This window comes from Sander vitreus, chromosome 7, assembly GCF_031162955.1.
Source record: "Sander vitreus isolate 19-12246 chromosome 7, sanVit1, whole genome shotgun sequence".
In the NCBI taxonomy this organism is placed as follows: Eukaryota; Metazoa; Chordata; class Actinopteri; order Perciformes; family Percidae; genus Sander; species Sander vitreus.
The window spans coordinates 3,546,130-3,562,386 of NC_135861.1; the positions used below are offsets into that span (position 1 = coordinate 3,546,130).

Sequence of the window (16,257 nt, forward strand, 5' to 3'; positions counted from 1 at the left end):
CAGAAGCTTCGTGATTGGGTCCTGGTTGCGCCAGACATTTTCTAAATCGCTCTGACTACTGTTTTATTCCCCATCCAATCCCCTTCCATCTTTGTTACCCTCTCCATCCTCTACACAACCCCCTTACCTACCCCCCTTCCCCCCCACCCTCCTCACCCCTCCCACCACTTTCTCCCCCCCCCTCCCTCAGGCGCTGGAAGGAGCCCCATCAGACCAGCTCATGCAGCAGAGCCAAATGCCCCAGTACTACGCTCAACAGCCCTGGGTACCTAAAACCTCTGTCTGCAGCCTCTCCTCCCTCTCAACTCAACTTTTTTTTTCAATTTCTTCTATTCTTTCTTTTCCCTCATCCACATCCTCACACATGGCTTCCTTCTTTCATCAGACCGCATCAGTGTCTGCTGTCTCTCATTGCAGGTGTTTTTACCTCTTGACGGGACTTTATCTCTCATTTCACTCCCTCCATCCCATAAACAGGATTCCTCAAACACATGGAAAATGCAACAGAGCTGCACTTAGCGATAGCGAAAAAGGCACATTCATATTCTTCTCCTGTGTGCCGCATTTCCAAAATATACACAGTTGTTTTTTTTGTTTTTTTAGAGCTGCAAAGATTAATCGATAAATGTCAACTATTAAATGAATCTCCAACTATTTTGATAATCGATTAATCGGTTTGAGTCATTTATTTTTATGAAGGAAAAAGTAAAAAAAAATGATTCCTGCTTCTTAAATGTGAATATTTTCCTCTGTGACAGTAAACTGAGTATCTTTGAGTTGTGGGAAAAACAAGACATTTGGCAATGTCATTTTGGGCTTTGGGAAACACTGATTGATTGACACTATTTTTCCCCTAATTTTCTGACATTTTAAAGACCAAACAAGTAATTAACTAGTAAAATCGACAATGGAAATAATTGTTAGTTGCAGCCCTACAGTGTTTATTCCACAACATGGGAAATGTGCCCCTTGCAATTTGGGAGTTCGATATCTCCCATGAGTTATTGTGCTGTCTGTTCAGCGGTGCTCCATGTCGACTCACTTAGAAGACAAAAGCCATTTTGAGAATGATCAATGTGGCCATGTCAGCTGCTCCACATTTCACAAAATGGCTAACTGTGCTTTGTCATTCTCCCCATGACCTACCAGTGTTTTTGTCCTCATCTTATTCTCTCTCGCAGTTTGTGTCGGTGTCATCATCCTGACCATGATCACCATTGTCATCCCCCATTGTCCAATCATTTCATCTCATGGTTGTCTCATCCCATTCTGTTTGTTGGTGTTCTGGAAACTTTTGCCCGTCTGTCCTGCGCTGTGTCAACAGCATCTGTGACATTTACTGTTAACCGCCACCACACCCGTCACCACAACCCTGGTCACGGACTGTGTGTATCTGACCTCTGCTCTCTGTTTCCCAGGCAACAGACAGACCAATGGGAATGAACGGTCTGGATGTGGCAGGGCTGAGGCCGTTTGACCTGGTCATCCCATTCACCATCCAGAAGGGAGAGATCACCGGTAACATAAACCCGTCTGCACTATAATCAGGGTTTCCACTAGAGCCCAAACGTTATATCGGCAGGCCGATATTATCGGCCGATAATATCAGGCATTTACCAAACTATCGGTATCGGCATTTATAATTGGCCGATATATGAATATTTAAAAAATCTAATAAAACCGGACGAAACACCCTTCAACCATGTTATGAGTGTTGGCGTTGCATTGTTTGTCCACCAGAGGGCAACGTCCCTGTTTAAACTGCATTATATTATTATTTTTAGTGAGGACTACAAATAAATAATGTTAGGGAAATCTGTTTACGTTTTGTTACGCGTTTCTGGATTTATACAGAATTTATTTTACGAATTACAGTCCAATAGAATGACATCCCATTCCAACAATAACAGCCCATCGTAGACTGATTGAAGCCCAATGGTGTGTAAAGTGATGATCTGTGTGTTGCGTGTATCTCACTGTACGAAATATTTCTGTCCTCTGCTTAAGGTGAAGTCCGAATGCCATCGGGCACCGTGGCCAAGCCTGACATCACAGACAACAAGGACGGCACCGTTACGGTCAAGTATGCTCCCACTGAGGCCGGTCTGCACGAGATGGACATCAAATACGATGGCATCCACATCCCTGGTACTACTTCTGACACAAGTGTTTTGAAAATCCAACGGAAATGTGTAACCTCCGAAGGTGCATGAGATATTATTCTTCTTTCTTCTCCATTCACAGGAAGTCCCCTACAGTTCTACGTGGACTACATGAACAGTGGTAATGTCAGTGCGTATGGCCCAGGCCTGATCCATGGGACTGTCAACAAGCCTGCTGTCTTCACTGTTAACACCAAAGATGCTGGAGAGGGTATGTAGCAGTCGTATGGCAGAATACATCTGACTGTATGCAGCCACCTGTGTAGATAAGGGGTGTAAATCACCATACAATATTACAGCTATTCTTTCAACTTTCAACTTTATTGTCCTGAAGGAAATTTGATCTGCAACATGCATCAAATCACGTCAAGGACCATGACAAACATAACATATTGACAGCACAACAACAGAAACAAACACAGAAAAATCCCACACCACAAATGAAAATTAAGGGACAAACTGAACCAAACAAGCTAAAAACATTAGAAACAGTAAAGTAAATAAATACATGTTGAGTGCTGTGAGGCAAGTACAAATTAAATGGAATAAATAAATAAATGATCAATCCAAACTTATCCAGCTATCTAACACAGATACGCATAAAAAGCAGCAGTTAATGAAGTAAATTAAGCTTCTTAATGGCCACAGTGATAAAAGAAGCCCTGGCACTCCTTGTTGTTGTTCTGGTTTTTGGACGATACAATATCTACTGATATCACAAAGTCTGCCATGATATGATTTTGATTCAATTCAGGGGCCTGCGACTGATACGAGACGATACATAAGCCCATTTAACACAATTGGTTACATTTTTATATATATATATTTACAAAAAAACACAATACAATTTGACTGTTTTATTACTAAGCTCGTCCAGACATTTCAATTTAAAACAAACTACTCTTTTTAATGAAAAGAATAAATATAAAGTCAGAATTTCAAAATAAAGGCGCATCTTAAAGATGTCTGTCTATCGATATTTTCACTTTGCATCGATGATATTGGATCGTTGAGGACGGAATCGATCCAGATCGATCGTATCGTTACACCCCTGCACGTTACAAAGACAAACGTATAATGACGTACTCAAAATTGTAGCAAAGTTTATTTTACACACCACTTAATTTTGTCTTTAACAAAACCACACTCACCAGCTCGCTCAAACTTCTAACACCACAACAGATATTTATCTGTATAAGTATAATTTAAACAAAAGACAAAGATCCCTATGAGCAGTTAGGCTCAGGAACATTACCGGCCACTCCAGAGGAGGACACTATTAGCTTATTATGTGAGTTAGCTGAAATTGAGAATGAGGTTAATTTTTTGTTTTATTGTTCCGTTGAAACCCATATTTATGATGATTTCTTCTGGCTGGATGATTCTGAAAAATTTGAGTTGTGCTTCGAGAAACAAAGCTTTGCCAAGCTTGGGGGCTGAAAGAATATTTTGTTTAAGAACGACCTGTAAAATAACTTATATTTTTGTGAAATGAAATGTTTGAACACTGCAACTGACATTAAAGTGTCTTTAAAAACCCATGAGGGTTGGGCATTTTGTGTGCATGACGCAGAAATAATGGAAAAAAAAATCGATTTAAAAAAAAGAAAAAAGAAATCATCAGACCGAAAAGAAAGAAAGCAGAAGAGAGGGTCAAAACATAATCGCACTAAAAACAATCTATTCATATAATGTCCTTGTAGGCGGTCTGTCTCTGGCCATCGAGGGTCCATCCAAGGCCGACATCAGCTGTGTTGACAACCAGGATGGGACGTGCACTGTGTCCTACCTGCCCGTCCTGCCTGGAGACTACAGCATCCTGGTCAAATACAACGACAAGCACATCCCTGGCAGCCCCTTCTCTGCTAGGATTACTGGTAATACCATATGATCTTAAATACTCAATGATTAACAGGAAATATGAACCACCTTTAACCCTCATGTTGTCTTGGGTCAAATTTGACCCGTTTCCAGAAGTATGGTAACCAAAAAGTGTACAATTGCAAGTACTTGATCACTACTTTCATTGAATTTTGGGTATTCAATTTTATAGCATTTGAAAGAATTGAAATGGTTTTCAAAACAGTCTCCTGACTAAACTTTGACATACTGTGATTATCCATCAACATATGTTCCATAGGTTAGTCAAAATATTGATAATTTACATTATTCATTATGAGAAACTCAGTTTCACAGATCTAAAGTTTTAAATCAACTAATCGATTAGTTGTTGAAAATGTGCCTGTTTGGAAAACTGGACTTATTTGGCCGGTGGTAATGTTATTGGTGTTACAAGTTAGCATAGTTCTACAACTGGACCCAGGGTAAGTGTGGGATTTCAGGTGGTTTCCTCTGAGTGAGACAGAGGAATGTCCACACGTTATAGTTACTGTAGATGCAATCTATTTACGCCAGGGACGAATGACCAAACAAGTTTGACTATCACTGCCCCATACTATCTTGTCTCCTCTCTCTGAGTGTGCCTGTCTCTGCTGTGTCCCCCAGGTGATGACTCCATGAGGATGTCCCATCTGAAGGTGGGCTCAGCCGCAGATATCCCACTGGACATTGGAGAGTTTGACCTCAGCCAGCTGACCGCCTCCCTAACCACGCCCTCGGGCCGCGAGGAGCCCTGCCTGCTGAAGATGCTGCGTAACGGACATGTTGGTGAGTGCGTGAAATGCTCCGATGTCCCTCATTTTCAAACGGATGTCCGGCACCTTCCGCTTTCTTTGTGTTGGCATTCTAAACTCTGATTGGTTAATAAGGACTATGGTTAACTGACTATCTGTCCAATCTGAGTTTTCTGTTGCACGACTAAAACAACTTTTGAGTTCCTTCCCGAGGCTATTTTGGAGAGGCAATGTTGCTCCGTCCGGAGCTTAGCGGCGCCCAAAACGATTGTGATTGGTTTAAAGAAATTCCAAATAAACCAGGGCAACGTTTTTCTCCCATCCCAGAATGTTGTGTGGACTAGCCAGACCCAGGTCTGGGCAATGCGAGACTAGCACCGCCCCGAGCGCAAGAAGCATGAAACCCGTTTTAGCTGTTGTCTTCTTCTTAAATCCTTGTTTTAACTGCTGTCTTTGTGCATGTGTCTGTCACAGGCATCTCATTTGTTCCTAAGGAGATTGGAGAGCACCTTGTGAACATCAAGAAGAACGGTCGCCATATTCCCAGCAGCCCCATTGCCGTTATGATCAACCAATCAGAGATCGGTGATGCCAGCCGCGTGCGTGTGAGCGGCCCGGGCCTGAACGAGGCCAGGACCTTTGAGCCGGCCGAGTTCATCATCGACACTCGTGATGCAGGTACATGCTTGATAAAAAAAATAAATTTTAAAGTATATATTTCTGCGTGTGTTAAGTTTGTTACATTTCCTTTTCAATCATCCAGATGTAATGTTTAGTACTACACTCTCTGGTGTTCCTTCCATACAGGCTATGGTGGCCTGAGCCTGTCCATTGAGGGGCCCAGTAAAGTGGACATCAACACTGAGGACCAGGAGGACGGCACCTGTAAGGTCACCTACTGCCCCACTGAACCAGGAAATTACATCATTAACATTAAGTTCGCTGACCAACATGTGCCAGGTGCGTACCTCAAAACAGTCAGGGACTACAAGAAACTGGCACAAGACTGAACTCCTGACTATAAAACAATGGCTACAAATAATAGAAGAGATTTACACTGGAAAAAAATGACTTACCAGCTTAGAGTGAGAGAAAATGTTTTCATTCATAAATGGGGAAAAAAATGGATGATTTATGGCAGTGGAAATAGTTAATGACTGTACTTTGATGGTGGAAACCTATAGCCATGACTGTTTGTGTGAATGTTTTATTTAGTATGACTGTTTTTGTTTCATTTTATATCTATGATTGTAAGACCCTCGATTGAAGAGAAAAAAAAAAAAAAAAATATATATATATATATTTATTTATTTATTTTTTTGGGTTATATGCACAAAACCAAATAGACAAAAGTTGAAAAAAAAAAAAACGGGTATTTCGGAGCAAATCAATGTTGTGAATTACTAAACTGTGTGTGTGTGTGTGTGTGTGTGTAGGAAGTGCATTCACCGTGAAGGTAACAGGGGAGGGCAGGATGAAGGAGAGCATCACGAGGAAGAGGAGAGCAGCATCAGTCGCCAACGTCGGCAGCCAGTGTGACCTCAGCCTCAAGATCCCAGGTAATAATGACATTATGATGCATCGTAGCAATCAAACTTCACATTGTGTCACAGTTGGTGTGCCTTGTTAGATGTGATGTATTTTACTGTTGGATTACTTTGGATTCCTTCCTGCAGCCTGCTGAATCAAACAGACGCAGGGTTATTCTCTACATTCATCACCAGCCAAATTGGCTAGTAACTTTACAATGTTCATTTTTGTTTTGGCGGGTGTCAATTTAAAGCCCTGCTTGTATGACCAGTAGCTTTGGCTAATGTCAGCAAATTTTCAAGAGCTATTTCTTTGGAACTGACATCATTTTAGCATGTTACAGATACACGTCATCCAATGTACTTTACGTTTCATTGTCATTGGAAGTTCAAAGTTACAGAGTCTCTCTGCAGGTGTGTCTTCAGTTATTCAAACATCTGTCTGCCTGTCTCTTCAGAGATCAGCATAGCGGACATGACTGCTCAGGTCACCAGCCCATCTGGCCAGGTTCACAAGGCCGACATTATGGAGGGAGAGAACAACACCTACTGCATCCGCTTTGTCCCCACCGAGACGGGTGTGCACACCGTGTGTGTGAAATACAACGGCGTGCACGTGCCTGGCAGCCCGTTCCAGTTCACCGTGGGCCCCCTGGGAGAGGGCGGGGCTCATAAGGTCCGCGCTGGAGGGCCGGGCCTGGAGAGAGCAGAAGCTGGAGTACCAGGTTGGTGTGGTGGCTGCCGGATTATTAGTTTGTGTCTTATTAGTTATTCTATTTTAGCAGTTTTATATTCTCCTTAATTGTCCTGAACTGCTCTTTAATGTGTTATGTAAAGCACTTTAAATTGCCTTTTGCTGAAATGTGCTATACAGATAAAGCTGCCTTGCCTTGCCGTGTGCGTGTGCTGCGATATATACAGTATACCTGACTGTTTTGGCCCCTGTGTTGTGTGTAGCTGAGTTCAGTATCTGGACGAGGGAGGCTGGTGCTGGAGGTCTCAGTATTGCTGTGGAGGGGCCGAGCAAGGCTGAAATTGCCTTTGAGGACCGCAAGGACGGCTCCAGTGGAGTGTCCTACATCGTGCAGGAGCCTGGTGAGAGAAGAGACAGGGAAAGGTTTATGCATGGGAATTAAAGGGTAACTTTGTTTTTTTTTTTTCAACCTGGACCCTATTTTCCTGTGTTTGTGTATCATCTACTGATGACTGGTTAAGCAAGACCGCTGCAGTCAGCATCGGCCAAACAAGCTCCAATGTAAGTTAATAGGGCAATTGCGCACCTTCAATTTACGACCACAAAAAAATGCTTGTTTTGCCACTGACATGCCTAGATTATTGTTCTAAGTGTCTGACAACATTATGGAAAGGCTCTATTTAAATAAACAGTAATCTTATCATAGTAAAACAAACTCAATTCCAAGTCAACAGAAACTACATAAAACTATCTTAACTAAAAGTAGTCTTTCCAGTGTTTCAACAAACACCACTCTGGTTTGGTTTAAATAAACCCTTAATTTACCGATTTACATGTGAAAATATGCTGGCTCTATACACGTTTTAAAGTAAAGGATTTTACTCTTTAACACAAAGGTTTATCTCTGCAGGGATCCTTTCCATAATGTAGTCAGACACTTAGAATAACAATCTGAGTCAGAGGCAAAAACAGCTCTTTTAGTGGACGAAATTGACAATGCACATTTGCCCCATTGGGTTACATTGCAGCCCGGTTCATGGCTGCCAGTTGTAGCGTTCATGCTCAATACTGGACCAATTTCAAAGATTTTTGTTCACCTTAGACACCTATGCATGGGAAAATAAGGTCCAGGTTGAAAACAACTGAAATTACTCTTTTTAAGCGTGTGCAGCGGGGGGAAAAAACCATCCAGTAAATGTCTCCTCTTTAGTGGTGTTTTTAATACTCTTTTACTCTCCTGAAACAGTTTTTTGCATTTGTGTGACTATTTTTGTGACTTCCTGACTTGAACTCCGTTCTCCTGTAGGAGACTACGAGGTGTCGATCCGCTTCAACGACGAGCACATCCCCGACAGCCCCTTCGTGGTCCCTGTGGCCTCGCCCTCAGACGACGCCCGTCGCCTCACTGTTGCCAGTCTTCAGGTGAGGCTCTGAGACACACACACATCCGTGTGCACACACGCCAGGCCGCAGTGCACTGCCTACAACGCAGCAGCAGCAGCAGATCAGAGTATGTCATATATCAGATTAAAGCAGTCTGAGTGTGGACAGAATATCATGACAGTTCAGTTTTTTGGTTTTTACACAATAGACAAATATTTCCTGCTCATAAGGACTTTGATAGTGTGGAGTTAAGTGTAATAGTTTGTTTTAAGTCGAGTATACTTAAAACTTTTATAGCAGAGCAGAGTAGCGACTGGTTTAGCAGGCCAGGAGGCTTATAGTTACGTAAGATGAGAGGTACAGGCACCTGCTGCTGCATTGTTAGGCGGTGCTAGGGCTTCTGGGATACTAGAGGACTGTGTGTGTTTCTCGTGCCTCATTCTAAAGGCTGCCAACAGCCTCCCATCTCCAAAAAGTGATACGGGGCGCTAAAGGGTTAAAGAGGTCTCACATGGGCTACTTTTCCTCTGTCTTTGTTCTCACTCGCACAAATACAGGCAAAACTGTGGAAGCCCACTTCTTAACGAGAAAGAAAAGAAAGAAGTTAAAGTTATGCAGGATAAAAAATAAAAAAAAACTTGTGGTAAGATAATATTATGACTAAACGTTATGACTAAATCAAAATTATAATTATTACATCAATTATGTCATCAAAAATGTGACTCGCCCACAGAGCTAAATGGAATCTGCGGATTTTCTATAACCGTTTTCAGCAGTAATCCAGAATGAAAATCTGCAGAATTTAGCAGACTGTGTGGAGATGTTAACATTTATTTCAATTTTTTTTTTTTTATTTGTTGCAAGTCTGTGGAAAGTTCTGCAAAATTGTTATGTCCGCAGATTCCATGTGGCCCTGCCCATCATGTTGACTTACCATGAGTATTTTTTACTTTTATCGTGCCTAACTTTTCATCTATTTTTATTCTTTTTCTGTTGGTAATAGGCCTCCATACAACACTGACTTTCATACATTATCATGTATCTTCACCTGCATGCAGACCCCCCCCCCCCCCTCCCCCCACACACATAAACACAGATATGCTCAAACATGTACATAAACCTACAAATATAAACTTATAAATATACTTTATTTTTTTTAATTTTGGGGCTTTTCCGCCTTTCATTTTTGACAGGACAGCTATAGTCATGTGAAAAAAAATTAGGACACCCATGCTAAAGTTGACTAAAAAGAGCAATAAAAAAATCATCTTCAGGAAAGTGATCTTAATGCCTTAATTAAAAAAATGAGGAAAAATCCAATCTTTAAGGACACCAATTTTCTTTGTGAATGAATAATGTATCGTAAATAAATAAATGTTCTTCCTTAAAATACAGGGGGCATAAGTCAGTACACCCCTATGTTAAATTCCCATAGAGGCAGGCAGATGTTTATTTTTAAAGGCCAGTTATTTCATGGATCCAGGATACTATGCATCCTGATACAGTTCCCTTGGCCTTTGGAATTAAAATAGCCCCCCCCCCACATCATCACATCCCCTTCACCATACCTAGAGATTGGCATGGGGTACTTTCCATAAAATCATCTCTTAATGCAAATCAAACCAGCTATTAGGCTAACTGAAATAAAACCATGCCAAAAACTATTCCTCTTTTTAGTCAACTTTAGCATGGGTGTCCTAATTTGTTCACATGACTGTAGGTGAGAGAGAGAGGGGGAAGACATGCAGGAAATTGTCACAGGTCGGATTTGAACCCTGGACCTTTGCGTCGAGGCATAAACCTCTCAGTATATGTATGCCTGCTCTACCCACTGAGCCAACCCGGCCACACTTATAGATATACTTATTAAGTGTCGAAACTGGCTCCTTCTCACAACATTTTTTTTACTTTTTCTTTCTCTGTTCTCTCAGTTTCTGTGTGACTTACACAAAAACCTGCTTTCTCTGCCTTTTCACTGCACAGCCCTCCTCTTTAGCCTTGTTAGCAACCTCCAGGTAAGCTAAATAGTAGAATAATGTATATGAATATGATGCTGTGGCCATCACGGTGCTATTACGTAGGCCGTATTGAGTAACAGTTTGCCGATGATCGTGTTCAGCAGGGGGGTGAGGTTGGATAGTTATGTGGTTGGCTGTAAAATAATGGTGATGCGCTGTTGAGTGTGTGAGTATGTGTTGTCGAGCAGGAGTCGGGTTTGAAGGTGAACCAGCCAGCATCGTTCGCCGTCAGCCTGAACGGGGCGAAGGGTGTGATCGATGCAAAGGTCCACAGCCCATCTGGAGCTCTGGAGGAATGCTGCGTCACTGAGATCGACCAAGGTAACCACGGCGATGGTATCCAACAGGGCTGCACGATATGAGGAAAATATGCGATAACGTTGTTGAAAATTGCGATCACGATAGAACTTGTGATAAATAAATACATTTTAAAGTGTACTCACTTTCTGCTGCTTTCAGTGCAGTATTTTCTGCTAAAATACAACATATTGAATAGAAAATGCAGCTCTAAAAAAGGATGACCGTTACATTATGAGGTGCAGTTTTCTACTGATTTTACTTTCAACTAACATAAAGAATCTCTGAGTGTCTTTCTCGATGTGTCGCAGCCTTTCGCGATGTGTTTATTGCGCCAGTTAATATTGCGATGATAGAAAAGCGATCTATTGTGCAACCCTAGTATCCAAACTCACCTAAACACCTTCAGGGCTCTATCTTGCATCCAGCGCAGCGCAAAGCCCGACGCAAGTGTCTTTGTTAGTTTAAGACCGACACAGCTGTCAATTTCCCGTCCAGATAGCAAATGTACCTGCGCCCATCTGTGCGCCCATGGGCGTGCTGGTCTTACAGGGAGGTGTGTTCACGTGCATTCTTGGCGTATTGCTGTGTTGAGGCAGCGGGAAGTGATTGTGCCATTGACCAACAAAAACCAGTATTTCATTGTTATTTTAACAGCGCGTTAGTAAAATGCGCCTAGGCTCGTGCACAGCGCGCACACTATGCTTGTTACACACACACTATGCTTGTTACACACACAGTGTGTGCAGCAGCACAAAAACATGCAAAAGATTAAAAATACAAATATTACAATGTCAAATAGTATTATGATATGATCTGCTCGTGCACTTTCACTTCACGCATGAGCAGATCAGTTTCTTCTCCTGAATATCTCTCCTTCCTGTTTTGTAAATCCGCCATCATAATAGCAATGCGCCGAGGTACAAATGCGCCTGGCTTTTAAAGGGAATGGGAGATGATTGAGTTTATTACATGTTACGCCGAAAACACACCTATGAATTAATGAAGACACTAAGTACAACCCTTTTGAACCATGCGCCTGGCGCACGGACCCTTTTTTCTGCCGTCAAACTAGCAACAGTGGATTCGTACACACCCTAAACGCACCTGCGCCAGGCGCTTCACGCTTAGATCGTTAAAATGGGGCCCTCAGCCTGCTCACACCAGAATGATGTCACAACATGATCTTGTTGCTGGTAATCTAAAAACATTTTCATGTGCCTTACCTTTCCTCGCATCTCTGTTTGTCTAGATAAGTACGCAGTCCGGTTCATCCCCAGAGAGAACGGTCTCTATCTAATTGATGTGAAGTTCAATGGAAGTCACATCCCTGGTAGTCCGTTTAAGATCCGAGTAGGAGAAACGGGCCAGGCTGGAGACCCTGGGATGGTGTCGGCCTACGGAGCAGGACTGGAGGGAGGCACCACAGGTAACGCACTGCCCCTCTACACAACACAACAGGACAAAATGAAAAGGGATGGAAGTGAATTTCAGCATACCAGTCCATTGTTTTCCCTAGGTTTGTGGAAGACTGATGTGCACGTATTTGGCGGGGGGTTTAGGGGTCTGCCCTCAGCGAAATGTCATGTTTTTCAATGGAAAAAAACCACCATTTCACATCATTTTGGACCATTATTTTTACCATATTTATTCAATTCAATCCAATTTTCTTTGTACTGTCAAATCATCAGGAGTTATCTCAGGACACTTTACAGATAGATTTTCTTTTTTTGGGGCGACAATACAGATTAGCGCCGCCTGCTGTTATGGAGACGTATTACGTCTCGCGCACGTGCAGAACGTACTTCATGTACTACTTCGTACTTCGGTGTGTTCTGAGGCACTTTTTTGACCTCGGGGAGCTGACTGATCAGTCCGACTGCCTTTTCTGCTGATGGTCAGCCTTCGGGTTGGTGTGTCAGAGCCTTAAGGAGAACGCTGCAGTCTCTTTTCTGGTCTCACTAAACATTTTGTCCCCATCCTCAACTCAGTCCTTCCTGTTCCGTCTCGGTTTTTTTTGCCTCCAGGAAGTGCATGTGAATTTGTGGTGAACACAAGCAAGGCAGGCCCCGGAGCTTTGGCTGTGACCATCGACGGGCCCTCCAAGGTGAAGATGGACTGTGTGGAGTGCCCCGAGGGCTACAGGGTCACATACACCCCAATGGCTCCTGGCAACTATCTCATTTCCATCAAATATGGTGGTCCTTACCACATCGGCGGAAGCCCCTTCAAAGCCAAGATCACTGGTGAGGAAGATCTTTATGTTTTAGGCAAACACGATGTAAGGATTTGAATTTTAAAAAAAATGCAACAAAAAAGGGAAAAGATTAAAAACTGAATGTTAAGACCCCCTCGTCTCCATCTTCCAGGTTCCAAGCTAGTGTCCAGCCACAGTATGCACGAAACCTCTTCTGTCATGGTTGACCCTGTGACCCGGGCCATCAGCTGCTCTCAGCAGGGTGCTCCCACCCAATCAGATGCCAGCAAGGTCGTCACCAAGGGCCTGGGCCTGACCAAGGGCTTCATCGGTCAGAAAAACAACTTCAGTGTTGACTGCAGCAAAGCAGGTGTGTACGATTGTGATTTTTTTCAAGAAATATGTCTACAATCATACAGTGTATGGAATAGTAATAATATTGCATGCTCAAATCCTGAGCATGCAAAGGGACATTTAGAGAGCAGAAAAGAGGTTTTGAATGCATATAAATTGTGAAGTGGGAGGAACTATTCCCTGGTTCCAGAAGTAAAAGTCTCATTCAATATTCACACAGACAATGTTTTTGACTCACAGTTTAATCTCTTCCATGGCATGAATCAGCATTAAACTCTCCCAGGCATATTATCAGTCCAAAATATTAACAATTGTTATATAATATCTGTTTCTCTGATAAGAAGTTAAAGGTACAGACCCATGTACCTTTAGGGGTAGTTTAATTAAGTTAAGTACGTCTCCCAAGGTGCATTTTGGCAAGAAACCAAGCTTAAATTCTTTTTTTTTTTAGCTATAATGGCCATAAAATAGTCAGTCCTAAAAAAAGGAGACAGCATGATTTTCTGCCAGTTCTCGTGACATTGAACCCCAGAAATTGAACAAACTTGACATGATATGGCGCACTAAAGTAGTGCAAAGATTAAACATTTAACATCATGGCTATTCTCCAAGCATGTATTTTGTATGTATATGTAGCTACTTACTTCTAAGACATTATACCTGGCCCTTGTCCATATCCACAACGTTCCACTTCCAGGATTGCTCCGTTCCTGCCGGAAATTCCGCCGGATGTCAGTCTTTTCGGCCGGATGTCCATCACCTTCCGCTTTCTTTGTGTTTGAATGTAACAAACTAAAACTACTGTAAAACCAGTGTTGTAGTCAAGACCACCTAAACCGAGACCTAGTCATCACCAAGACCACAGTGTATCGAGACCAAGTCAAGACCAAGACTTTGAGAGGTTGAGACCTAGAAAAGACCAAGTCCAAGGCTTTGAGGGGATGAGACTGAGTCAAGACCCAGACCAGACCAGTGCCAGACAGCCAGAGCTTCTCCTGTCTCTCACATTCACTTTGTTTGGAGTGCGTGTTAAGGGGGGGCGGGGAGAAGGGGTTAATGGTAACAAATTTCAATTTAGAAATGAGTCAAGTTATTGGTTGCATTTGAAGCAGGAAGTTTTACATCCAACAGTAATGACGTTGACACATAAATCAGACGATACACAGACAGTTTAGTAGTCTTGAAATAAAGTCCTCTTTGTCCGAGACTGAGATAAGACCAAATAAAAATGTGGTAGATTCCAAGACGAGACCGATACCTTCAAAAAGTGGTCTTGGGACCGAGATTGATCTTGAGTGCTACAACACTGTGTAAAACTAAAACTAAACTAGGGCTGTACAATATATCGTTTTTTTATCGTCATCGCAATATCAACTGGTGGAATATTCATATCGCGATAGGCTGCGACGTATCGTGACACAAAACAGATTTTTTTTTTTTTTTTGTTAGTTGAAAGAAAATATCAGAAGAAAACTGCACTTTAAAATGTAACTGTCATTCTTTTCTTAGTGGTGCCTTTAATATTCAATGTAATGTTCAATTTGTCCATAAAAGAATGTTGAAAATGATTTTACTTTCATTTGTTTTAAATTCAACAAGCAATTTGTTGTATTGTAGAAGAATACTGACAGCAGCAGAAATGCAGAACTGAGCACATTTTAATATCGGTTTATGTATCGCGAGTAATATTGTTATGGCGATATTCAACAACATTATCGCATATCGCACATTTTCGATATTGTGATATGAGACTGGATATCGTCTTAGATTTTGGATATAATATCGTGATATGACACAAGTGTTACTACTACTGTCCCTGGTTTTAATGGCTGCATTACAGTAAAGTGCCCCCTATGTTAAATGCCATGCACGTAACTTGGGTGTTATTTTAGACTCCCATCTTAACCTGGAGAAACAAATATAAGAATAATTTCCAAACTCAAGTCTGTTCTGTCATACAATGATCTAGAAAAAGTCTTCCATGCCTTCATAACCTCCCGCCTAGACTATTGTAACTCACTCTACCTTGGTCTCCCTCTGACTCTGGTGGCACGGCTTCAGATGGTTCAAAATGCAGCGGCTAGGCTGCTCACAAACCCAAAAAAGTGAGAACACATTACACCTGTCCTAGCCTCATTGCACTGGCTTCCAGTCCAGTCTAGAATACAATTTAAAATACTGTTGATGGGTTTTTAAAGCTCTTCACGCCCTGGCCCCCAGCTACATAGCGGATATCATTCATCCCCACGTAGCTCCCAGGTCCCTCAGATCCTCCAGTCAAGGTCGCCTCCATGTCCCACGGTCCCGGCTTAAGCAAAAAGGTGACGGAGCCTTTTCTGTTGCTGGCCCTCAGCTGTGGAACCGACCGCCACCTGACATCAGAAATGCCCCTTCAATTGTGATATTCAAAGCCAGGCTCAAATCTCACCTTTTTACATTGGCCTTCCCGGCATTTTAATTGTCTTACTCTGCTATGTCTGTAATTAAGTGTTTGTCTTTTGATGTCGTTTTAGCCTAAACCACTGATTTGTAAGTGTATTTTAATTTATTACCCTATGGCTAATGCGCTATGTACAGCACTTTGGTCAAATGTGCTATAGAAATAAACTTTACTTACTTACTAAGTGATGTAATTTTCTGAACTTGCCAGACTGTTCTAGTTGTTCTATTATTTGCCTTCACCCACTTAGTTATTATATATACATTAATGATGATTATTTATCAAAAATCTCATTGTGTAAATAATTTTTTTGTAAGCACCAATTGTCAACCCTACAATATCGCCGCAATATCGATATCGAGGTATTTGGTCAACAATATCGTATTTGATTTTTTTTCCATATCGCCCAGCTCTATTTGCTAATAATACTGTGTATTGATGTAGATACTCATGTGTTGCGTCTCTGTCCCCAGGTCGTAACATGCTCCTGGTTGGTGTGGATGGTCCCAAGGTCCCCTGCGAGGAGATCCTAGTGAAACATTTGGGCAAC

At 42.0% G+C, this 16,257-nt stretch overlaps 1 protein-coding gene across 4 annotated transcripts in view; it reads left to right on the top strand.

The window, feature by feature from the left end:
• flna (filamin A, alpha (actin binding protein 280)) overlaps positions 1-16,257 on the top strand; it is a 72,447-nt gene that overhangs the window by 54,579 nt on the left and 1,611 nt on the right. For 2 of the 4 annotated variants that reach the window (XM_078254214.1, XM_078254216.1), the window contains 17 exons: positions 191-265; positions 1,419-1,518; positions 2,008-2,148; positions 2,245-2,373; positions 3,866-4,039; positions 4,668-4,829; positions 5,270-5,473; positions 5,603-5,755; positions 6,232-6,354; positions 6,783-7,049; positions 7,282-7,419; positions 8,325-8,440; positions 10,608-10,740; positions 11,969-12,145; positions 12,744-12,962; positions 13,086-13,283; positions 16,181-16,257. The exon at positions 16,181-16,257 is cut by the window's right edge and continues 1,611 nt beyond it. In XM_078254214.1, coding sequence (XP_078110340.1) covers positions 191-265; positions 1,419-1,518; positions 2,008-2,148; positions 2,245-2,373; positions 3,866-4,039; positions 4,668-4,829; positions 5,270-5,473; positions 5,603-5,755; positions 6,232-6,354; positions 6,783-7,049; positions 7,282-7,419; positions 8,325-8,440; positions 10,608-10,740; positions 11,969-12,145; positions 12,744-12,962; positions 13,086-13,283; positions 16,181-16,257 — 2,586 coding nt within the window. The remainder of the gene's footprint in view (positions 1-190; positions 266-1,418; positions 1,519-2,007; positions 2,149-2,244; positions 2,374-3,865; positions 4,040-4,667; positions 4,830-5,269; positions 5,474-5,602; positions 5,756-6,231; positions 6,355-6,782; positions 7,050-7,281; positions 7,420-8,324; positions 8,441-10,607; positions 10,741-11,968; positions 12,146-12,743; positions 12,963-13,085; positions 13,284-16,180) is intronic. The other 2 variants (XM_078254217.1, XM_078254218.1) reach the window with 1 other exon arrangement.